The sequence below is a fragment of the Xiphophorus maculatus genome, chromosome 4 (assembly GCF_002775205.1).
Source record: "Xiphophorus maculatus strain JP 163 A chromosome 4, X_maculatus-5.0-male, whole genome shotgun sequence".
NCBI lineage: Eukaryota > Metazoa > Chordata > Actinopteri > Cyprinodontiformes > Poeciliidae > Xiphophorus > Xiphophorus maculatus.
This window is the reverse complement of record NC_036446.1, coordinates 34,314,275-34,339,752: the sequence shown is the minus strand read 5'-3', so window position 1 is coordinate 34,339,752 and position 25,478 is coordinate 34,314,275. Positions and strand designations below refer to the sequence as shown.

The following is a 25,478-nucleotide window of genomic DNA, read 5'->3' as shown; positions in this document are numbered from 1 at the left end:
TGAGCTCTAAACATGGAATAGACACAAGTTTGAGAGGAGCTACTCTGGCTTTGCCAAACAAGAATGATACCCTCTTGTTCCCGACTGTTGTACCCTCTTGTTGATGTTCTGGATTCTGATATAAATAGCCGTAGCTGTACCATACTCGCTCTCCGACGCCAGGTGTCCAAATCATTCCTCCGCGTTTCTGGTTTCTGATGCCAGGTGACGCCTGGTTCTTCTTTGCCCCGGTAGCACAGATTCCGACTCCTTGTTACCCTCCGTCATTGCGTTCACTTTGTCCAGCTGGCTCCAATAACGTGCTACATTGCGGCGATTACTTTACGGCTTCATGGAACCAAAATGCAGCCGGATCGGTGGATCTTCCAAACGAAGCAGTTTTGTACCTAAATGAAGCGGTTAAAGTCCTATATTTTAGGCTACTGGTTCCTGGTAGGCACTGGTTTTACGTGCGCTCAAATAAGATTCATACTGCCGATTTTCACTTTGAAAATTGGCAGTATAATAAAGTCAGCATAATAAAGTCATTTAGTATCAGAACAATGTCCTTTGTCTTGCCATTTTCCATAGATCCATATGAATCCGGCATAAATCTTCCCATTAACAACATCTGAACAGAATCACACTTGACCTTAAATAACCCCACACACTTCAGACACACTCAGAACTCAAAATGAAATACGCCACCTGGTGGCCATAAACACAGTAAAGGATAAACGGCTTCTACAGCTTTCCTCCTGCTGCAAGGCGATCAGCTACGTATGCAGTATTCCTCTCTGCACATTTTCTTGAAATCTCAGAAAAATCACAATCAGGCTATAAGAAATAGCTCTGCTTGCTCTTCTTCTTTTGTCTCGGAAAAACTGGTTAGGTTGCATAGTAACAAGCACATGGCACCTGGAGGAGGTGCGCTACCCACCGCCAGGAGACGTAAGCCTGCTACAGATCGAGCGGGGTCTATGGAAAAACGTTCACTCCGAAGTAGAGTGAAGCCAGGTCAGGCCGAGTAGAGTGGGACTGCTGAAGTAGAGCCGGTGGAAAAGGGGCAAAAGTATGAAGAGAGGGCAGAGGGAGCTGTGAGAGCATTTCAATTTAGGATAAAACCAAAGTGAAAAATTATTTTATGCCACTATGTGAATACCTTGTTTGCTAATCAAATGTTTTACTTTGGAACAATTTTTTGTTTAGTTAAATGTGCTTTATTATTTCTTAGTCTTCTATGTTCACTTAATGTCCAGACAGTTTTGTTTGTTCCAATGATCACAAATTAAATCCATAAGTTTCCTCATCTCAGTGAGATGCTGGTACATTCCTGTTTATTTCAGGAATGCATAACAGGAATGTACCAACAGCAATTGTAAACTAAGTACGTGTTTTTTTTAAATCATCTCTGACCGTTTAACCTGTTTTTCTGGTGTCCAGCCCAGCAAATCCCAGTCCAGTCCGTTTGGTATCGGTTCTGGCCACAACTACCAGACTGACCCCGCCTCCTACAGTCCACTATCGTCTCCGGCAACATCCTCGCCCAGTGGAAATGCTTACTCAGGCCTGACAAATCGCAGCACAGCCTTTGGTAAGCCTTGCTCTCTGGCCACCATGTCAGTGGAGCTTACTGTTGTTTTTGGCACATCTGACAATGTAAATGTAATCCGACTAAATAGGGTTAGAAGAGAGGTAATAGACGATGTAACAAGAATACTAAACATCTGGTATGTTTCAGTATATAAACATGTACTTCAGGGTGAAATGGTGGCTCAGGGGTAAAACACAACTGACGCAGCCGTCACAGGTTCAAGTCCCGGCCTGGTGGCCTTGCCAGGCTGGACATGCCTTCCTTCTCTCTCATTACCTATTTTCCTGTCTGACCACTCAATAAAACCTTTAAAAAAATTAAACTTATCCTTTGTCTTTTTATACTTGAAAGTCTTCCCTTTAAAAAAGATTAAGATCTGACATCGATTGATTTCCTTTTTACATTTACCACCATGTGTCTTTATTAGTGTCATGTCAAAGCAAAATAAAAATCTACTGGAAACTGTATATTTATCTGGTAAAGGGCTAATGGTAAAATGAAGGGTGGATAGAAAGAGGTTTGGGAGCATGGCATTCAAGGCACATTTCTCTGTAAACTGTAGAACTCAGAGGAGAATGGGAATTGGGGCAGAGGGGAAAAATGTTTTATGTTCCCAGTAAGTCTAACACTTAGTGTCTTGGAGGCTGTTTACATTGTTTCATTAATTTAACAGCTTTCCCTAAAAAGTTGTATCTGAACTAACTGCTTAAAATATTTAATGATTTAATAAGGCATTTATTAAAGCAACTCATTAAACTTATGGCATTTTTATGGCATTCAAAGAAAAGTCTATAAAGTAAGAGGATTGATTTTTCTTGTTTGCTATGACAAGTTATATCCACACCAGTAGGACCATCGCACTGAAATATATTAAGATCCAAATTATTAATGACTAACAGTAGCACTTTAGCTAACTGTATCACATTAACTAGGCAAAGAATTTATTGAGATTGGAACTATGTGTGTCTAGTACATAGTTCTATTACACAGTTGGAAAAAAGTTTATCTTTTTCTCATTTTCTGAAGTGATCAAGCTTCTCTTGTTTCAGCTCAGTTAGAATTACCACAATTATTTCTTATTTGTCAGAGATTTATATAATAATAAATAAAACTCAGAGTCAGAAGTTTGCATCAATTTCCTCTGTAGCAATTCCTTTTGGTTTCCATCCCAAAAGGAATTTATTTATTAATGCTCTGTGACATTAATGATCTTTGTCTGAGAATCAGAAAGGAAGATGCTAAAGAATTTCTAAATGCTAAATAGAATATTACAAAAATAAGTTGTAAACCAATAAATCTGTTGATGTTTCCAGATGTGTCAGGAGAAGGTGGTCAAAGTGGAGGCCAGTTCCAGGGTCGCCCCAGTGAGGTCTGGTCCCAGTGGCAGAACCAGCATCATTCCCAGCAGTCGGGGGAGCAGCACTCACACGCCAACCCCAGCCAGACAGAGGTCTTCCAGGTACAACCCAAAGCACTTAGCAGTTGACCCCTGTTTACAGACATGTGACCTGTGACCCCATGTCTCTGTAGGACATGCTGCCTATGGCTGGAGATCCCACCCAGGGGACAGCGAACTACAACATTGAGGATTTTGCGGATCTCGGCATGTTTCCACCCTTCTCTGAGTAAAGGTTGCCTCTACGACCTACCGATGGACTTATGTTTCTTATGTTTCATCAAATTTTTTTTTAATAAGAGCAGCACTCGGCCACCTTAGAAAAGTTAATGTCATAGTAATTCATTACTCGTATCTCCATAAGACATTCATTACTGTTATCTCATAGCAAAATAATGCTCCATCTATAAGGCCTGAAGAATGAACTGGTGGATGCCCTCACACCCTAGGGATTCTGCTTAATGGAGAGTCTTAGTTAGTCGAACCTTTCTCAGCTTGTGATTGGATGTTGATGTTCAGGTCGCTGTGTGTGTCCTCTATGCATTCTGTCAGCATTCTGAACAGACACATCTGTCAGAGCTCATCACCATCATTAAGACTGAATGAAGGAGAACTTATTTTTAGTTTTCTTAAAGAACAAGAGGAATATGGAAAACTGTGTATTACCTTAAATGTCCAACTCTTCCTACATGCTATGATTTTTACTTTCAAACTGTCCATCTAATCTAAAACATCAAGTTTTTTTTTTTAATATTGCACCAATCAATTGAGATGTAATACCCAAACAATTAGAATGTTTTTTGGATATTAGATCCTGTTCCTGTTCATTGAATGTATCTATAATAAAACTTCTTCTATTTAGATTGTTTTAGTTCAGTAATTCTGGTGCCGCTGCTTGGAAATAGGCACCAGCACACCTCCTGACCCCACTAGGGACAAGGATATACAGAAAATGGATGGATGGATGGATGGATAGTTCAGTAAAATCTTATAAAGGTTACAACAGATTCTTTGAAGTAAAAATAGGAATAATGTTGGAATTCTTTCATTCTCTGTTGAATTTCAAACTTCTACCTCCACCAAGGAACCCGCAGAACATTTTTTCAGTTATGGTCAGTATAAAGTTTTCTTCAGCTTTTTTATTTTTGAATTAAATAAAGTTCACCTGAAGGAAGTCGTATCTTTATAGGCGAATGTGCAGAACAGATCTGCGATTTGTGTCAATTGTAATTGACAAAAGGCAGGTAGCGTAGCCTTCTATAAGAAACAAACTTAGTGCACCAAAAGGAATTTACTATATTACAATATGTTCACTATGTAAATATTTTATAAAATGTTAAAATGCTACATTAGAATTCCTTTTATATATCTTCACTTTAATTAGACTTCTGACAAGTAGCAGATCTCATGAGAAAGGAAAGATTTTTTTTGCCATTTTCTTTATAATGACGACATTGTGGGTCTTATGTTTTCAACATCAAAAATGAATCTTTCCTCATCCGTTTTGAAATACTGTACCACCACAAGCTGTACTACAATACAAAAATAAAGGAACTAGCAATGCAGCGCAGAAGAAAAGCAGCAACATAAAGTAGTTTTTGCCTTTATGTTTTACTGTTTAGAGGCAAAACAGCATTGAACAGATTGTTGCCTAGAACGTGGACCAGTCACAGCCTCTCTGGGTTGGTTTAGGGAAAATAATGAGCAGATGTTTTGATGCACGTCAGACGCCCCAGCCGTTACGTTATAAAGGCTTTAAAAGTAAATTAAAATCAGCCAAGACAGGTAAAACTTTAAAGACCACTGGATCTTGGGCTAGTAAATCCCAATTAATGCAGATTGAACAAGTGTCACAAACAATAATCAGTAATAAACTATAATCTTTATTGTCATGTAATAACATGACAATAAAGATAACATGGACTATGACGAAAGTGGGTGATAAATAAGTAGATAAATAGTACTAGATGGCATTTAATGCTTTTATGGCTACTGGGTATAAACTATTCTTCGGTCTGTTTGTCCTTGCTTCCCGCAGCAGGTGGAACAAACCTTGTCATCCTCTAATTCATCTCAAAGTCTTCTTCTCTTTTCACCTGGGATGAGTGACTGGACTGTGCGAAGTCCAGTCACCATTATTTTCTCAATGTATGTCTGTACCTAAAGCCCTTTGAGTTGGAAAATGAAAAAAAAAAAAACGTGTTAAGATCACTGACTGCAGAGAGCAGCAGAAGACAATCCGTTTCCGTCTCTCTGTAAACCTATGTAGTGATGTCCTGATTTTTAGAAAACACTTCATGCAACAATAGCAGGATTAAATGCATTTTAAAAATGAAGAAATTTTAGTATACCATTGCTGAGTTACTGCTTAACCTCCTGACTACCAGGGAAAAAAATATTGTCCAATCACAATTTTTTTTTAAATTCCACAATCTTTGTAAGGTAAATAGAAGACTGCAAAAAATATTTTTGGAAAAAAAGTTTTTATTTTTGAAATATCATGTGTCCACTACAGTGGACATCGGAACTCCATACGTTTAAAATTGAACCTTGATGGCAACCAGTTTGTCCCAAAGAAAATATCCAAACATCAACATAAGAATGAATTTCACATTGACAAAACTGTCCATCATCACACTAACAAATATTAGTGGATCATAGCAATTCCTGTGCTTAATTGCTATGATACTTCAAAAAGCAATTCCCCTTCTTGGAAACACAAAGGAACACTTTGCACTTTGTGCACATCACATATGTTTTGCTTGTGCAGCCAGATCTGCGACATCTTGACGCATGTGTTTCGTCCACCATCTCTGGAAGATGGATGGCACCATAGTGTCTCAGAGCTGCATTTGGCTGTGGTTTCCACTTTTGACGTGGAGGAGTGTAGTCATCTTCACTGTCACTTCCAATTCCTGCTTGGGCCCGAGTAATCAACTCCTCACCAAGGAGCAGTTTGAAGTTAAGCAACTTCAGTGGTTTCTTCCCCAGAAACTGGCAGTCACTCTTATACTGAAGCCATGAGTTGGCAATTGCCAGGTCAAAAAAGTGGAAAACTGCACGCACTGTCCATTTCCGAGTGCGAGAAGCCATCCTGTAGAAACTCAACATTCGGTCAACCAAGTCCACGCCACCCATGTTGGTGGCAATTGCTAGTGGCCTTGACACCTGGACAAATCTTTTGTCTTTCTTGGACCATCTTCTGCGTGTGTCCTGAGGTTCAATGCCATAGGCATAGGATGCCATGACAACTGGCTTGTTGTCCAACCATTTTATGACAGCAACTTCAGAAGGGCTTCGTCTGACAACCATCTCTTCCTTTCTTTTTGAAGGTCTTGTCCTCTATGATCTTACAGTCCTTTGGAATCCTGTTACTCATGAGCGTTCCAGTTCCTGTTAACCCTTTTGTCATCAGGGTATCAAGGAGGTTGATTGTTGTAAAGAACCTGTCAAAGAACAGGTGGGTTCCTTGAGGAACAGACTCTGCCAAATGAAGAACAGCTTGTTCTCCAATGCTATTTCCTCCTGTAACTTGGAAGGTAGTCTTACCTTGGTAGACTACAAAGTCCAAGACCAGACCAGTCGGTGCAGCCAAGACTGGACTTTCAATCCAGTTGGATGTGGTTTGCCCGGTACATACTGGCGCACTGGGCATCTACCAGTAAATGGAACCATTTGTTCATCAATGCACAATTTCCCTGTTCTAGGCAGACTCAAACATCCTTGCCTTACTTTGGTCAAGAGGGGCCTGATTCTCCACAAGAGATCTTTTTTCATCATCTGAGACGACATCAAGGTCATTGACGATCTTGATGGAGTTTCTAAGCTTGTAAAACCGATTTCTGGTCATAGATTCTGCCATAATTTGAACTCTGGTATTTGAGGCCCAATACATTTGAATGTTTGGGTATCCTAGACAGCCCATGTAAATAGAATTCCCAAAGAATGTCTTCAGTTCGTCAGGAGTGGTATTTAATGTTGCTCCAGACACAAGGACTTCACGCTGATTTGTGCACAGGGCCATCACTTCAAACACAGAGTCATCAATGTACTGCTTAAAATAATCCATTGGGGTCCAGTTTTGGCGTGTCATGGCATCATTGCTCTGAATGATGGGAGAATCACTGTGTTGGAATTGGAATCTTAAAAAAAAACAATAAAGGAAAATAAAACAAAATTAGAATGAGTCTCAATTTTTAGAGAATAAAGTTTTTTTAGAATACAAACTCAAGGTGTACTTCGTATTCTGGCTCCACAGAGGACGCCTACTGGACTGAGATGTGGACTGTCTTGCTTCATCTGACTCTGCATCTGCTTGCCCTGCCTGAATTTCATCCTCAGAGCTCTCTGAATCAACTTTCTCTGCTTCTGCCTGAAACACTGCATCTTCACCTTCTTCATCAGACAACTCAATATCTGAGTCTCCATCAATAATCCGCAGTAAAATTCTCTCTGCATCTGAGAACGACTCCCTTTCTTGTCATTTAAAAAAATCAACAAAAAAACCAAAAAAACAGAGGAAATAACTACAAATGTCCACTACAGAGGACAATTTTTCAACTTTTAAATACTACGATAAAATACAGTCAAAATACTTCATAGAATGTTTTATATGTTGCAAAGAGACTTATTTAGAATATGCCAACAAAATTTTTAACCAAAATTTGCACAATAAGAAGTATTATGGACTTACTTTTTTTCTTCCCATAAAATGTGCTTGTACTGACGGACGCCATTTTCTGAGTGAGGAAAAGTAAGGTTCAAAAGCCCCACCCCTTCACATTTGGTATCATTGAAAAGCCCTAAATGTCCTCTGTAGATAGCAAAAGGAATTAATTCAGTAGTATGCAGTGGGTGGGAGATATTCAAGCTTACAAATGTCCTCTACAGAGGACAAATTTGAACTACTGGTAGTCAGGAGGTTATAGTGCATTTCATGACGCTAACTGTTCATCACACCGGCCTGCTGCCAAGCAGTGTGCAGTATGTCTGTCTTCAGCTGTCACTGCTTGACTCTAATTTATTGTTATATATTTATCCACCAAAAGGCTGAATAACTGCTTGCAGTGAAGTAACGTTTACATGATGAACTGCATGTCCTTGACAAATGGAATAAACTTTAGACATCTTTTGCTGAGGATCTAAAATTATTATTTTTTCAATATTGTGACTTTTATGTCAACTCATCTTACATTCACAGAGTACATTTTTGTGTAAGTCTTAATGATACTGTGTATAATGTGAGTGTGTATTTAACTATTAGTACGTGTTGGTTAGGTAGTAAACTGTACATTGACTTCTAGACCTGTTTAAACTGTGTAAATGTGACCCATTATTTTGTGTAAAACTGTGCTTGTGACAATAAATTCTTGATTTGGTGGCTTCCATTAAAGGTTTATTTCAACAATATTTATTTTTTTAACACAAAGACCTAACTTGTGGCAATTCTATTTGTGCAAACAGATGCTAATATTAGGTCAACATTTCCACAGCAGGTTACAATGGAGTTATTTAGTGGTCCAACTAAGATTGTATCTCAAAAACATCTGAATCTAATCACCTGTGTGCATGTTTGTTTGTAATACCTTGTGGGGACCATTAATAGTTCTTTTGACTCTTTCAGAGGAATCAGCTACATAACTGCCTGTAAATACACACGTTGACAAAATTGTTGGTACCTTTCGGTAAGAAAAACCCACAATGGTCACAGAAGTAACTTGAATCTGACAAAGGTAGCAATGAATAAAATTTCTATGAAAATGACCAAATGAAAGTCAGACATTGCTTTTCAAACATGCTTCAACAGAATTATGTTAACAAATAAACTGATGAAACAGGCCTGAACAAAAATGATGGCACCACTGAAAATAATGTGAAAATAATTATTTTAAATCACATTATTTTAAATCAAGGCGTGTCCACTAATTAGCATCACAGGTGTCTACATTCTTGTAGACAGGTGTCTACATGTCTACAGTCATGACTACATGACTACTCATGTAGTCATGTAGTCATGGACTACATGACTACATGTAGTCATGTAGTCCAATGACTACATGGAGCTCAGTGAGCTCCATGTAGTCATTGTGCTGTTTGGTGTACCACGTTTAACATGCACCAGAGGAAGTAAAGGAAAGAGTTGTCTCAGGACACTAGAAAGAAAATTATAGACAATTATGTTATAGGTAAAGATTATAAGACCATCTCGAAGCAGCTTGATGTTCCTGTGACAACAGTTGCACATATTATTCAGAAATTTAGGATGCATGTAACTGTAGCCAACCTCCCTGGACGTGGCTGCAGAAAGAAAATTGATAAAACAAAGTGTCAGATAGTACAAACGATAACAAATGAGCCCAGAAAAACTTTATTCAACTAAAGAGATTAAAGGTGAACTTGGAGCTCAAGGAACATCAGTATCAGATCGCACAATCTGTCATTGGTTGAGCCAAAATGGACTTAATGGGCGACGACCAAGAAGAACACCATTACTGAAAACAATTAATGAAAAGGCCAGGCTGTAGTTTTCCAAACTACATGTTGACTAGCCATAAAGTTTCTGGGAAAATGTCCTATGATAGATGAGACAAAAATGTTACTTTTTGGCAAGACACATCAGCTTTATGTTCACAGATGGAAAAATTAAGCATATCAAGAAAAGAACACTGTCCCTACTGTGAAACATGGAGGAGGCTCTGTTATGTTCTGGGGCTGCTTTGCTGCATCTGGCAGCAAAGGTGACTTAAATCTGTGCAGGGTATATTGAAATCTGAAAACTATCAAAAGACTCTGGAAAGAAATGTGTCTAATGTGTCAGAAATGTGATGTAGGTCATGTGTCTTGCAACAGGATAATGACCCCAAACACACAGCTAAAAATGGTGGTAGTAACAATCTTTTCAGTATGTCAATGTTCTTCTTAGGCCTTCTTATGAGTCATCATTTGATCCAGGTGCATTAAACCAGGGAGAGAACTAAAACATGCAGGATGCCGGCCCTCGAGGACCGACTTTGGGCACCCCTGGTATTTTAAAGTGGTCTTCTATGAGCTCTGACCTGAAGCCTCTTTGGAAGGAGCTGAAACATGCAGTCTGGAAAAGGCATCCTTTAAACCTGAGACTAGTAGAGCAGTTTGCTCATGAGGAGTGGCCCAAATACCTGCTGAGGGGTGCAGAAGTCTAATGGACAGTTCTAGGAATCATTTGATTGCAGTGATTTCCTCAAAAGGTTGTGCAACAAAATAGTAACATCATTTTTGTTCATTTTGTTTCATTAGTTTATTTTTAATTTTTTAAATTCTGTTGAAGCATATTTAAAAGGCAATGTTTGACTTTCATTTGTTCATTTTCATAGACTTTTTATTCATTATTGCCTTTGTCAGATTCAAGTTATTTCTGTGACCATTGTGAGTTTTTCTTTAATTAATGGAGGGGTACCAACAATTTTGTCCACGTGTGTATCACCCAAAGAATTTGAATTGGTCGTTAAGTCTGTTCCTCATAGCTTACATTCCTTAGCACAAATCATACATCTAGACAAACTGTACCTTCATGACTTAATTTCAATTGAAGGAACAAATATAATGCTTAAGAAATTTACAAACAGGTTTATCAGAACTCACTTAGAAACTTTCCGTACTCCAACAAGCAAACATAGATGGGGTTATTTGAACAAAAATCTGTGGAGTGCAATTTTTTTATTGCCTCATAAACAAATGCTTGCTAATATGATCAAAGAACTTTTATTTAAGATTTTACACAGATATTATCCAGTTAAAAGTAACATTTGGCACTTCTCTCCAAATATCAGCAACAACTGCTCTTTTTGTCAGTGTGAGGGCAAAAGTATTGAACATTTATTTGTGGAGTGTTCTCATTCTGTAATATTTTGGTCGGATTTGCAAAAACTCCTTACAGAAAAAATTGGAAAGAACATTGTTTTATCAAATTTGCAAATGTTGCTCATATTTAACAATTCAACCTTTTCTTTAGATGTGTTACATGCAGTGGTGGCTGCATGTAGGATTTCCCCCCCAATTCAGGTTGCTGCTGAGCTCTGGGCGGGTTAAGCAGGCCCAGCTGGTTTCACTCTGCCTCTTGATGAGCAGAGTATAAGGCTAGCTGGGAAACTGACTTTCAAGGCCTCTTGGCCAATTGGGCAGCATGTGTGGTGCAGCTTTGTGCTGCTGTGATGGAGGATTTGTCTACTAGAAATCCTGTTTTTTTTGTTGTTATTCTCCCCTTTCTTTTCTTTTAGGTTCTCAAGATGAAATATATGTAGTAAATCCAATAATAATCCTACAAAATATGTCCACAAGATGAAATGGAGTGAAAAAATACCCTCATTTAATAAATTTAAGGAAACTGGCTTGAAAAACTTAACTTTAACACAAACATTCCTTCCTCAGAAATTTAACTTTATCTGTTATGTGCTTCTTTTGCTGTAACAAACCCTTTGTTATATGTATTTGAATGTATTTGACACTTTTTTATGTTACCAATTTATGTGCATGTTTAACTTGTTTTTTTTACTTTGTTCTACTTTGAAGATTGCAAGGCATCAACATCAAACTTGTCAATGTCTGTGGTTATTATTTTTTTGTTTGTTTTTTATGTGGCATTTGTCATTGTGTTAAAGATCCTCTATGTACTGTATGTTCATGTTATTTGTTTGAAAGTTAAAAAACAACAAACATGCTATGTGCTATCAGTTTTTAAAGCTAGTTTTAGCTTATTTAGCTCATTTTACCTTTTCCACTTTTTTCACATTGCATGAAATATATTACCGCAAGTCAACATGCTAGTGCTAGCCTAGATGCTATCATTACTATTTTAGCTAGTTTTACCATTTGTCTAATTTTAACTCATAAACTGTTGTGACCCAACAGTTTAGCTTTCTATGCACCGTTTTAGTATTAGAAATACCTGGTATTTCTAATACTAATAATACTCAATGGGTGGGATTTTTGTGTTGTTCACAAGTTCTTGCTCCTCTTCAACAGTTTTTCTGTGGTAATTATCCTGTTTAGGTACTTTGCAGTTTTTTGCTTTGTTCTGCTGCTTCTGCCTATTTCTTACATTTCTGCAGTTGACTTCAAACGCTTTTGCAATTTTCAACAAAAAACATTCAGCACTGTATTTACGCAGAAAATTTTAATTTTTGTAGTTGACAGCTAGATGTCAATGTTCTCCAAATATCATCTTTGCTATGAGCACAGTGCGCATCATCAAGTGGTATTTATACCCCACCTTGGCTGTTTGATGATTTGAGTTGAATTAGATAAGGGTTTAGCTAAGGGTTAACTAAAAAATGACTGTTTCATCAAACAGTGAAGTGAGTCATTTATTTCTGAAGAAAAAAAACATTTAGTTTAACTTACATTTCATAATAGTATGAATTTTTATATTTGAGGTAGAATGCTACAGTATGGAAGCTTGTGCTCAGTTTGAAAATTCTGTACTTAACCAAACTTTCATTTCCAGCTTTCTCAGGTAGTTTTCATCACATTCTAGATACCCAACTAGAAACCATCTTCGCATTACTATTATTATCTGTATGACCCAGAAAGAACTCCATGCTGAACACTTAAGTCTAATTAGCTACATTAGGACTGGATTAGTTTCAAAACCTAAAAGGGTCTGAGGGCCCAAAATGTTGCGAAATTGAGCTTTTTTATTTTCCATATATTTGGGTTATATATTACTGATTTAAAAAACAACAAAAAAATTAGTTGCACTGTTGCACATTCATTTATCAGAAATTCAGATTATTATCCTTTAGAAAAGCTTACATTTTTAGAATCTTGCTTTTTATTTTTCCAAATGCATCTAAAAATAAAAAGGATCAAATTCTGGACGATTCAAGACTCTAGGAGCTCTTCGGGTGAAAATGGCCCAGAGTTCAGACAGCGATCCACTTTGTTTCTCACTCAAGACTCACTCCTGACTGTCAAAAACGAACCATTAGCGCTCCAAGTAACAGCCCGAATGAGATCCTGCTAGCTGACTTCCAGGATCCTGAGTGACTCTGCTTTGAAGAAGCTCCGCCCACCATTCAGATGACCGTCTACACTCTTCACTGCCAGGTGATTTGATTGAACAGTCTGAGTTCTGCACAAGCTGTTTGTGTAGAGTACATGCCCTGTTGCATGCTTGGCATGTGTGCAGTTCCTTTATCATCCAGTAGGGGCAAGGAGAGATGACATCGCTGGGTGCCTTTAGAGGTCTATAGTTCCTTTCACTTTCAACTTCTTGGCAGAACGTTCGCTGGCTCGGAACTCCATTTTGCTTCCATAAATGTGTGAGACAAAGCTGTCCAACTCTACAGAAAACACACTGTTCCTCTTTGGGATCACTGGACACAGGAGACAAGAAAACAAGCAGATGTTTAGAGACCTGTCTCCCATACAGACTGATGGGACAGTTAACAGCAATTGTATCTGGGTGAATACGTGATATATTCTACAGCTATCGCAAAAGTTCAGGCAGTGGCTGAAAAGTTTGTCATCTTCAACATTTTCAGATGGAGTTTTAATGATTCTATGTCAGAGTTTCTAAAACCTTTTCAGTCTGTGGACCACTTTAACAAACACTCACTGACCTAACTTGAAATTGCCATGCATAATTAATATAATTAATTAATATAATACAACTTGAAATGAAAATATTAGTCTGTTAAGTCACATATTGTCATCTTTGGTGCTATTTTCTAAATGTGACTGGCCACAACAAATTATGAACACATCTATTTGGGGTCAGAGAGTTATTTGCCATGAGGTGCCATGTTGGAACTTTCAGTGACCAGTATGAAATATTGGGAGAGCTGTACTAAGAATTGAAAATACCTCCTTCTTATGCACACCTAAGACCTAGTAACACTAACTAGTCACATGACATTTTGGAAAGAAATGACAAGAAGTCCTCAATTTGGACCTTTAGGGGTGTAGTCTCTTAGGGGTGTACTCACTTTTGTTGCAGATGGTTTAGACATTAATGGCTGTATATAGAGTTATTTTGAGGGAAGAATAAAGTTACACTGTTATTTAAGCTGCACAGACTACTTTTCATTGTGTAAAAGTGTCATTCTGTCAGTGTTGTCCCATGAAAAGATATACTTAAATATCTTCAGAAAGGTGAGGGTTGTACTCACTTTTGTGATACACTGTAGATCTGAGCTGTTCAAATTATTATGAAGAGATCAGATACATTTTGCATAAGTACAAAAAAAGCAAACAAACAAAAAAATCGCATTCGAGTCACTTCAGGCTGCAGTATGAGCCCTAGACTAAGTTTTACCAGTTGATGGTGCGAAGCAACTAAGCCCAGCAATCAGATACAAACGAACCCAGGACAGTTTCACTGACCTTTGACCTGGTCTTCTTTGGTGATGATTTTGAACACATGTTTGAATTCTTGCATGAGAATCCCTGTAGTTCCCACATAGGACGGACATTTAGAACGCACCACTGTGACAGAAAGAAGCATGTTACAGTCTGGTGTCACAAGCTGACACTAGTGTTCTGTTGGATCACTGCAGCTGCATTCAGGTAAGATTTCTAAAATTGTGACACACATTTTCCTGCTAATGAATCAAAAAAGGTGGCAACTAAAGTCAGAAGAAATAAAAACAGGAAATTCACAAGTTTAGAGGAAAGTGTTCTGATTCCTGCAGACAGATTTTATAACTCAGGAAAATTCTCAGGGGAAAATGTTTCTTTTTCCCACCAACAATGCAGCCTGAATGGGTCAACGGTGACTGAGGGTCAGGCTCTTTAATGGGAAATCTACCTGTGATGATGGCTCCGTGCAAGTCTGCCTTCAGAAGCTTTTGCTGCACAATCTGTGGATTCCTGGAAGAAAACATGGAGACAATCATCAGGAGCAGCAGGAAGTTGGACATCTGGGAGCTCCGCCTCCTGGTGGACTGACTTACACCGTCGGTTTGAGTCCACCACACAGGTCCACAACATATTGTCTCCATAGCTGGTGTAGCGGCAAGAAAAGCTCATACCTGGAAATCCATGACAGGGGGAATTTAGGAAAAAAAGTACCTCCCTTTCCCCAACACACACACACATATCACACCACCCCAACTAACCTCTGGTGTTGAGGCTTGATGTGGAAAACCTTCATCATTCTCTTCTGTCGCGCATTGAGTCCTTTGGCTTTCTTCCTGTTTCTGGTTTTGGCTGTGTCTCTTTTGGGCCGACTGTAGCCCAGCAGCACAGCCTTATGAGTCAGCATGCTCTTCACATCCAGTCGGCTCGGCTGCTGAGTGCACTGCTTCAGATGGGCTTCAGTAAACTTTGCAGCTTTAGAGCTGTTGTGAGGCTACGAGACAGACAAATGTAAAAAAAAAAAAAAAAAAAAAAAGAGTTTGTTGCCCAAAAAGAAACCCAGATGATTATTGCGTACCTCATTGATTTTCAACAAAATTATGTGCAACTTCCAATCAGAGAAAGTCCGCTCACCTCAACACCAAGACGATTCACTAGATCTCGAGGAATTTTGCTGTAAATTTGTGCTTCTGTTGAAAGACACAAACAAATGTCCCATTGGACAGAAACAGAAGTCATCTGTAGGGTTCAACATGGTACTGCATGAAAAATACCACAATTATTGGAAAATTGAACATCAGAAAAAGACCCAGCATGATCAAACCCTGAGCTGCTAAACTGACTGACTTCAATGAGCTGGACATGAGAATAGTCATCGTTTATCACATTCCTGAATTTGGCTTTTCTAAAATAAAACTTCAAAGAAGTCGGTATGTGGTGCAATCAAATCAGGCTTTGATTGCCTGAGTGTTAGGACTCTGCCTCTAGAACTATTGCTTTTACTGGAAGTATTTCAAAGTATGATGGAAACCACATAAAGGATGTTTCTGAGCATTAGATTAATTGGCAACAGAGCTGTACAACATATCCATCTGCAGTCATTGAGTCGGCTCCTTGGTGTTCTAATTAGTCATCACCAAATTATTAATCGATAAAGTGTTTTTTAATATCTTAATTTTTACAGAATACAGTAAACAATTCTGTTGCTAACATCATTAAGCAATACCTCAGAAGTAGTTTTACAGTCCGTGTAATCTTGTTTTGGAAGAATCCAGTAATATCAAAAAGACAGCCAAAGAACCTTTTTTGGTTGTGAAAAATATGGTAGATTATTTTGACAGTTATTGAACTGCTTGGTTCTTAAAAACGATTTGGTTGCACCACACATTCCGTTTTGAGTGAGTGAATTTAGGTCACATTGCTTTTAGAGACAGATTTTTGTGAGGCAGCTGTATCATATGTTACTTTTCAGGTATGAAAGCACATTATACGTGCTGTGGAAGCCTGGCTTTGTATAGTCATGTGTGTATGCAAAATAAAGTGATAGTGTAGAATCACTTACCCACGTGTTCTGCTAAGGTCTAAGACAGATGAGGGTACTTCAAGTCAAAAAGGCTAGCACCTGTTACTAACCCTCTCTCCTCTCTAACCTTGCTCTGACCCGCACCATTGCAATATCTCATTATTTCAGAAAGCAGTCTTAACCCTCTGATGCGTAAGTGGGTCTTTTTTGATCCAGTGAGGTCATCTTTTTGCACTATTTGTAATGAAAGGTTTTCATCACTTCATATTCTAGGTATTCCGCAAAAAACATGCTACTTGTATCATGCAATTAAAATTTTTAGTTTAACAATATTTTCCACAGCAAGAACTCTTACATACAAGTATTATCTTTATTTTTTACCTCATAAATGTGTATGTGTGTATCAATTATAAGTACTGCGACAGTGTTATTGTCACGAATCAACATATTAGCCTTCTTCGAAGTTAGCTAACACCAGTTATCTAACTAAGATAGTTAACATTATCGCCTATAAATATAGGCGATAATGTTAACTAGCTTAATAAAATTATTGTGCATGTGTATTATTTGTGTGTGCCTCTGACACCCTGGATGAGAAAACCAAAAGAGAGAATGTGTTGAATGATATGCATAACCTGTTGATCAATGTGTTCAAGGTTCTTTCTTTTATCATCTCAAAAAATAAAGTAAAAAATCTGGCCCTCTCTTCGTAGGCTGCTACCTCCGCAACCCGACTCCAGATAAGCGGAAGAAGATGGATGGATGGATAAATAACTGCACACACATGCGTGATACACATAGCACAACAGGACACAGACAGTAATGTTGGCTAGCTTGGTTAGCTAACTAGTTTCAAGAAATGTGTTCTTTCTCACTCCCTCCACTTCCACACATAATGGAAGTGGATACCATTTTCCTGACACATACTAGGTTGTGGGGACCCATTGCCTGGTCCCACAAGGAGAAACGCTGTTTTTGGGTCAGGGGTTACATTTAGGACTAAGGTGTGAATTGAGTTTTGGTTAGGGTTAGGATAAGGGTAAGATTTTTGCTGTAAAAATGAATGGAAGTCAATGGAAAGTCCCCAGAAAGGTAGCCACGCAAACATGTGTGCGTGTGTGTCCTAGACTCGAAAGGAGTCAATCTTTCGGTCCGCTGAGCAACATTTAGCTCCCTCGGACTTCAACTCACCTTCCATCGCAGCTTTCTAAGGTTGACTGCAGACTAGATTCTACGCAAGAGCATCGACTCCGCTAGCTTAGTGTAAGAAGTCACTGTTTTGCGTCTTCTTCTTTTTCTTCTTCTTCTTGGTTTTACTGGCGGTTGGCCACAAACTGTTAGTGACGTTACCGCCACTTACTGGTATGGAGTGTGGTTCGTGATGATGATCTATCTATCTATCTATCTATCTATCTATCTATCTATCTATCTATCTATCTATCTATCTATCTATCTATCTATCTATCTATCTATCTATCTATCTATCTATCTATCTATCTATCTATCCATCCATCCATCCATCCATCCATCCATCCATCCATCCATCCATCCATCCATCCATCCATCCATCCATCCATCCATCCATCCAATAATTTAGTTTTCTATAAAAACCGAATAACTATTTGTACATGTTTACTCCCCAAATTCTTCCTCAAAATATCTAATAAATTAACCTTTTCCTTAATACTTTTAATACTTTCAAACTCTCTCCTCATATATCATGCTAAAATAACATGCTCCATTGCTTCATATTTTCCAGTGATCACATTTACCAGTATTGTACTTATGAATCTTAAAGAGTGCATAGTTAAGTCCTGTATGTTCAAATCTCAACCTTGCTATCATTCTTTCCTCCTTTCTATTTCTTCTTCTCCTACAGTCTTCTGAATTTTATAAAACCCTCTTCTTGTTTTTTCTTCATCCCACATTTTTTTGTCGTACTTTCATCAGTATTTGTTTAACAATACTCTTTCCCTCAGATTTACTTGTTTTAACTGTAAAACTAATAGGATTTTGAATTGCCTTTGCCATTTTATCAGTCCTCTCATTTCCTTCTATTCCAATATGTGCTGGAAGTTGGAACCCACACAAATATAACTATGAAACTCATATTTTCTATTCTGAATAATGTATTAAATATTTCTAATAAAATGTCCATCCTGCTATCTGAATTATTATTTTAAACTTAATAATGCAGACCTTGAATCTGAACATATTATTGTTTTTAATGGTTTTGTCTTCTACCCATTGTAAAGCTAATAACAACATTTCTCCTGTCAATACTTATAATGCATCTGTAATTCGTTTTCCTATGTTTATATTGAATTCTGGTGCTACAAAAGCTATTCCTATTTTTACAGTTATTTTTGATGCATCTGTATAGATTTGAATATATTGATAATAATTGTTTAAATATAATTGTACTGAATAACTATGATGTAAGATTTATCTTGTTTCTTTTCCATTATTTACATATCTGCTATTGCTTCTGGTAGAATCCAAGGTGGTATAATTGATATGGGTGTTGTTTGAGTAATTTCTAAACTATTAATTTTAAATTCTTTTATTTTCTTTTCAATTTTCCATCCAAAACTCCTCATTTCTTTCTTTTCCCAACATGGATTTAAAATTTCCCAAGTTGTATGATTAAAGTTATTGCCTTGTAAATTTAACCAATAATTTATTTATAGTTTTGTTCTTCTTAAATCTAACAGCATTTCTCCCATTACTATTTCTGTTGCTGCTGTTGATGTTCCCCTCAATTAAATTAAAATAACTGTTGCCAGTTAGCAATTTATGGTCTAATATAAATATAACTAATAGAAATAATGGCAATTTTAAGCCCTTTAGGAAAAATAATTAAGACAACACAAAAAAGATAGTTTTATTAAACATGTTTTTTTTTTTTTTTTGCTTTAGTCAGACTTAACATAAAATATTCTCATCTTTCCAATAAAAAAATTTGTTTCATAAATACCAAAAGAATTCCACAAGGAATGAACTCTGTTTTTTTTATATACAAGTTGAGTAAAATGGTTCTTGCAGATATCAGATTTTCAGATAAAGTTTATCCGTGATTTGAAAGGGCAGGGCCCAGACCTCAGCAGGACCAATGAACCCTGCTTCAAACGAATTCCCTCCCTGAATGCCCAAAGTGGGAAAACATATAGTTTCTCCAGAAATAATAATACTAACACAAACACGCATACATTAAACATCGTCACACACAGATTGAGAATATGGGATTTCCATTTTAGCCCTGATTAAATGTGTTTTAGGAAAGTTAGATCTGTGTTTGACATTTCGCAGTGTTAAGCCATGTTCCAAAAGGAAACATTAGTACTTGGGAAAGCAATGTCTGACAAATCAACCTGCTTTGGATAGATGAGATTAGATAACAATAGACAGACTGACGGATGACCTGATGGACGGGCAGACAGTCAGACAGACAGATGGATAGAAACTTTATTAATCCCTTTAGGATTTTCCCTTAGGGAAATTGTAATTCCCATCTGTCGCAGAGCACCCATACATCAAATACTTAAATTAATGTTGTTTTTTAAAAAATACATAAACATCTATAGTCCCACTGTTTTTGTTGTACTCCTGTTAGCCTTCCTTCTAACCTCCAGTGAAGAGTTGAACAATTTCATTGCACAAAAGACAAAGGACTTCCTCAGTCTGTTGGTCCTGCACTTTAGAAGAAGCAGTCTCCTACTGAACCTGCTTTCCTGGCTGCTGATGACAGAATGAAGAAGGTGGCTGGCATTGTCCATAATAGCCTGGAGTTTCTGCAACGTTCTCCTCTCTGCTACTGTTGCCAGAGTCCAGCCTCATACCGACCACTGAGCCAGCCTACTTGATTTGTTTCTCCAGCCTGGAAAGGTCAGCCTTTGAGATGCTTCTACCCCAGCATACCACAGCGCATCACTAAATGCTGGCAACAGCAAACTGGTCAAACAACCCCAGCAGCTTTTCATAGATGTTAAAGGATCTCAGTAGTACATCCTGGTCTGGGCGAGGTGCTTTGTGTTGCTTGTAAAGTCCAGCTTATTGTCCAGCCACAAGCCAAGATATTTATTCTGCAAATCAAGGTGTTTCCTGGATTGTTTTTCTCATCCTGTTGATATAATTTACAAAATCCTGGAAACTCCCTTCATTCCACATGTAGAGCATGCTGACTGCAGCCAACCTCCTAGAACGAGCAATCAGACCAATCACATCAACAATCCAGCAGCTTCTTACACAAGCGGGCTAATGTAATCTATTCTCATTATTTTAATAAATAGAAAAACGTTAAATAAATTAGAAAAACGACTAAGTTTTTAGCAGTACTTACAAACTAAACTAAACAATCTGATTTAATTCCTTTTCATATATTTACAGCAATACCTAAAATACATCCAAGGTAAAATAAAACCATTTTAGGGGTCAGGGTACTTTTGTTCCTAAATGCAGAACTATGAAATCTGGGACTGTAGTCTAACCTAAAGACACAACTGTCGCTGAAAAGAATCTCTGATCAGATTTGTTTAAATATTTGTTTTAGTACTGACGCCACAGTGGCTTCTATGCCCAGAAAACAAAATTTGGATGACATGTTTTTGTAAATGTTGGATCAATTCTAACATGTTTGTGCCTGCAACACATTAGAGGGAGCGCTTGATTTAGCCAAGCCGTGACCCTGCAGGGTGTATCTGACTGAGTTGGGCTTATCTGATAGTAGATGGCCCGAACACTGACAATTGTATTAGAATCTGACCCGACAGAAAGGTCATAAGTCGAGTTAAAAACGGTTTGCGCAGCTACTTTAATTCAGGCATGTTGTGCTGTGCAGAAGTCAAATATTTTGCACTTTGCAGAGTAATTTATGTCATGGTGACCACAGTGGGTTCAATCAGCACCAAGAATGTTGGTGAATGAACTATAAATCAGAGAACTGATTTTGTATTTAGTGCTGTTTGGATATAGTCAGAGCTCTAAGGAAATAGGCCTTCCCGTTTTCTCGCCTGGCAGAGGAATTACTGCTGCTTCTCAGTCTTAATGGTTCAAGAGGCCATGGCAGCTCTGAACCTCCACCACATCCCCATATCCTCCTCTGCTCTCTCTCCTGGTTCAGTATTGTTCAAACGACTCCAGTTTAATAAAAAAAGAGAAAATATGGCTTACTTTTCTGTAAATGACAGATTTGGTACAGCAACTTTTTGTAGAGAGAAAAAAACAAAAAACCTACACATTCAAAACTCTTGAATTAACCCAATTAATGGTTTGAGTTTCAAAGTAAACCTCCAGTTGAATCCTTGTGCTTAGTTCTTCTGAAGGGAAAGTCTACTTTTGATTTATTTGAACACCTTCCTACTCCACCAGCAGCTTCAGGGCCTCAGAGAAGGCAGAGAGGGCCTAATGTTCTGATGTTCATGTCTCCATTCCAGGTGGAGGTGAGGGTGCTGGTGTAACTGGCAAGCTAATTCCTCTTCAGTTGGTTCTTGGATCTGTTCTCTGAGAAAACAAGCAAGAGGGATGAGTGATGATCTGACAGATATACCTGGAACCGTCAGGAACAGGAAGGTGACGTACTTGAACATGAACTGGACTGAAGTTTCATATCGGATTTTCTCCACATCTGTAACAGAGCAGCTGTGACTACGGTCCCACTTATAGATGAAGTTCTGTCAGACAAAATAGAACCATTAAATGTATATTCTCACACATCAGATTTAAGATCAAATCTGCAGCAAAAACCAATCTCAATTTTCTTTTCCCCTTTTAGAGTAATTTATTTATGAAAATGTAGATTTGGTCCTATAGATTCATCATTATCTGCAGTTATTGGAATGTTGATAACACTAAACCTGGCTGAGAAGCCATTTATATGCTAAAAGCTGATTCTCCTTACATGACTCTCTACAATAGTTTTAATTTCATTAACCAAATCTTCTAAGTACTTCTATATCAGTTCTTCTGTCTCTTCTTTGTGTGCATGCTTTGTCTTCTCAAAACCCCAGTTGGTCATGGCAGAGTGGGTCAGGTTCTGGTTCGACTGGAGGTTTCTTCCTGTTAAAGATATGTTCATATCCATTGGCTTCTTAATTGTAGCAACAAGCCCCTTTCTTGGGAGCAGCTACATATGCGGTGTTGTGGGAAAATTGTAGTCAGTGATTCTACAGGAAAGCTATGAATTCAACACGTTGGAATGACACCACTTTTTATTGATCACATGATTCGTGTGATGCAAAACAGTTCTGCAAAATGCATCTACTTCGAAACGGCTGATACTTCATTCCAGCACAAAAACTTTTTATCAAAAAACTCAAAATGGAAAACCTTTAAGACAGACAACAGATTGACAGTATTCCAGAGTGTAAACGTTCAAGTAAATTCAATGCAGGATTGAAGTCTGCAAGAAATAAAATAAATACATCAGAACAAAAAGATATACTGCATCTCAGACTTCATAAATTGATTTAGAGGGGCTGAAGGAAAAAGCATCCTCTTGCTAAAGAGAACCCAAGCACATGGCAACAGTTGTAAAGTTGCATCACAATGAAACAATGGAACAATGTCTGTTGGACACATTAGACCTCATAGCAGAGGTCTGGCCATAATATACCACGGCATGTTCAACATAAACCAAGCAAAGCATATCAGCACATCAATGCTGATATGGAAATTATTTCCAGCATCCTCAGCATTATTTATTCAGACGGTGGAAAGCCTTCAGATTAGGGGCGCACTAATAAATCTGCCCCGATTTTCTTAATTTTGGGAGTGATTCAGTGATTGGCTTCACATGTAAGTGTCAGCCAATCAAATCCACTGATCTTATTTACCTCGGCAAAGGCTAAAAATCAGCCACTGTCCTCTTTTGGTCTGCTGTGAGAGGTGTTTGACTGACAGACCAGCTCACCAGGTCATGTCAACATGTGTGCAGTTAACAAAAGCCATCCCAGTTGTTGACGATCAACAACTGATCATGTTGCCAACTCAGTGATTTTCTTGCTATATTTAGCAAAATTTCAGTATTGGCCAAAATCGGCTTTTTAAAGATCGGTAATCGGCGATTGTCCAGAAAATTGCAATCTGTTCAGCCCTACTTTCAAACTTTGGGCTCATGTGGTGTTTTCTGCATATACTCTGTGTATCAGTGTTCCATCAGCAAACTGACCTCCAGAATGAGAGCCACAAACAGGTTGACCCACATCACAGAGGAGGTGAGCCACCAGCACACAAAGTACACCTTGGACCACCTGGAGGGGAAAGAAACCATCACCATCATCATTATCATCATCATCATCATCATCATCATCATCATCATCATCATCATCATCATCATCATCATCATCATCATCATCATCATCACAGAGCCCTTCTGAAAAGTAAGAACCGTGGTATGTGTAGAAAGCTTCCTTACTCTGATGTGTATCTGCTGTATGCTTCCATGAAGGCCTGCCAGTTGTTGACGATCATGACATCATAGAGCAGAATAATGGCTGCCTGAGCAGACGCACAGCATGCCATCATTCAGTTAGCTTCAGTACAGAAACACATTTAAATCTAATGTTGCTGAGACTTTAAACCCTCAAAAAACATAAAACAATAACAGTAAAATCTATCCGTCTTAGTGAATACAACTATACTACATGATGGCTTAGAACAAGTAAATAATACAGGGGATGAATCCCAATGACTGACATCTGGGTGTTTTGTTACTCACAGCGAAATCGTCAAAGTTGTTGGGCCAGTATCCCAGCTGTTCGTAAGTGCCACACGCTGTGCTGAAGTTAGATGTGGTGTTGTCCATGGAGAACACACTGGAACGCACACACACAGTATCAGAAATGTGCCGGTGAACTAATGTTAATTTAGTTAACAATGACGATAACTAAATGATTTTGTTGACGACCTGTTTGTCATGACGATGACAAATATTACATTGCTCTCTGACGACTAAGACATGACAATTTATTTGTAAGTTTTTGTTGACGAGATGAAAACTAGACGAAAATGTCAGTGGGTGGTTTTATTCTTCTTGCTGATTTTTTTTTTTTTTTTTAAACCCCTCTAGGGGGTCTTTTTGTGGGCTCTAGTGTCCCTTTTACGAAAGTAGGCTGACAGGAATGGGGAAGGAGAGGAGGGAAGACATACGGCAAATGTCGCCGGGTCCGGGAGTCGAACCCGCGACGGCCGTGTCAAGGACTGAAGGCCTCCAAATGTGGGTCGTGCTAACCCCTACGCCACCATGGCACGTAGGGGAACTTCTTGCTGATTTTTATTGGCGGTCGGCAAAAAACGTTTAGTAGCATTACCACCAGTAATGGGTGGTCTGTCAGACATTCAAAATGTGGATGGCACATTTCTGCCTACTGTACTTGTCATCTGTCAGTCAAAAGTTAAATGAATCAGTAATGCTGCTCCATTGTGTCTGAGGTGAGACTCCTCGGTGGTGATCGACAGGTGAAACGCTATCTCCAGGAGCAAAATTATCAAAAGAAGGATTTTCATTACAGAAGAAGATTGGACGAAAAGGAACAGGTGGTTTGGCATAAACTGGTTTGTGACTGGACTGGAGTGACAGCTCAGGTAGAGAGGATGACATGATGATATAGATTTCACTGATAGCTTAAAAGTAGGGCAGCATTGGTAATTATCAGACTTCCAGTTCACCTGACAGTTCAGTCAAACTGTTGTTTGACTTAGGGCCTCTTGTATAAAGCGTGCGTATGTTCAAGGCAGCAGCCACTTACAACGACCAGATCAACATCGATGAGTACGCCATGACTGTGTCAGCCTACATCAACAAGTGCACAGAGGATGTCAGTATCACTAAGAACATTATCACCCGGGCCAACCAACAACCCTGGATGACTAAGGAGGTACGGGAAATGCTAAAAGCACGGAACTCAGCCTTCAAGTCTGGCGACAAGGAGGCACTGAGGACAGCGAGAGCCAACTTGAACCGTGGTATCAGGTTAGCAAAGCGAACCCACAGTCGAAAAATACAGGAGTTCTTCCACGACACCAGCAACACCAGAAGTATGTGGCAAGGCATAAAGGCGATCACAGATTACAATCCATCCTCCCCCCCAGTGGGTGAAGTTGATGCTGACTTTCTAAATGGACTCAATAACTTCTTTGGGAGGTTCGAGGCACTG

At 38.5% G+C, this 25,478-nt stretch overlaps 3 protein-coding genes across 3 annotated transcripts in view; 1 reads left to right on the top strand and 2 right to left on the bottom strand.

The window, feature by feature from the left end:
- Positions 1-8,361, top strand: part of arnt2 (aryl hydrocarbon receptor nuclear translocator 2) — an 84,968-nt gene extending 76,607 nt beyond the window's left edge. The window contains exons 17-19 of the mRNA XM_023332324.1: positions 1,423-1,573; positions 2,887-3,032; positions 3,104-8,361. Coding sequence (XP_023188092.1) covers positions 1,423-1,573; positions 2,887-3,032; positions 3,104-3,202 — 396 coding nt within the window. The 3' untranslated portion in view covers positions 3,203-8,361. The remainder of the gene's footprint in view (positions 1-1,422; positions 1,574-2,886; positions 3,033-3,103) is intronic.
- A 3,744-nt stretch (positions 8,362-12,105) lies between these two features.
- pop4 (POP4 homolog, ribonuclease P/MRP subunit) lies at positions 12,106-17,638 on the bottom strand. Its single transcript, XM_005812983.3, has 7 exons — positions 17,518-17,638; positions 15,438-15,493; positions 15,065-15,297; positions 14,900-14,977; positions 14,755-14,816; positions 14,331-14,432; positions 12,106-13,321 (listed from the first exon to the last, which is right to left on the bottom strand). The coding sequence occupies exons 1-7, from the start codon at positions 17,522-17,524 to the stop codon at positions 13,185-13,187; spliced, it is 675 nt and encodes a 224-aa protein (XP_005813040.1). The 5' UTR covers positions 17,525-17,638; the 3' UTR covers positions 12,106-13,184.
- Positions 17,639-19,323: 1,685 nt separating this feature from the next.
- The window catches only part of tpcn2 (two pore segment channel 2), a 32,485-nt gene continuing 26,330 nt past the window's right edge, over positions 19,324-25,478 (bottom strand). Inside the window, exons 21-25 of the mRNA XM_014474079.2 lie at positions 24,041-24,137; positions 23,738-23,820; positions 23,492-23,573; positions 21,904-21,995; positions 19,324-21,825 (exon numbers count right to left, since the gene is read on the bottom strand). Of these exons, the coding sequence (XP_014329565.1) occupies positions 21,699-21,825; positions 21,904-21,995; positions 23,492-23,573; positions 23,738-23,820; positions 24,041-24,137 (481 nt within the window). The 3' untranslated portion in view covers positions 19,324-21,698. The remainder of the gene's footprint in view (positions 21,826-21,903; positions 21,996-23,491; positions 23,574-23,737; positions 23,821-24,040; positions 24,138-25,478) is intronic.

Excerpts from the sequence above, each read along its gene's own strand:
- pop4 (XM_005812983.3), bottom strand. Across the intron at positions 14,817-14,899 it reads GGTGGACTCAAACCGACGGT|GAATCCACAGATTGTGCAGC; the intron begins GTAAGTCAGTCC and ends GTTTTCTTCCAG. Across the intron at positions 13,322-14,330 it reads CAAAGAAGACCAGGTCAAAG|TGATCCCAAAGAGGAACAGT; the intron begins GTCAGTGAAACT and ends TCCTGTGTCCAG.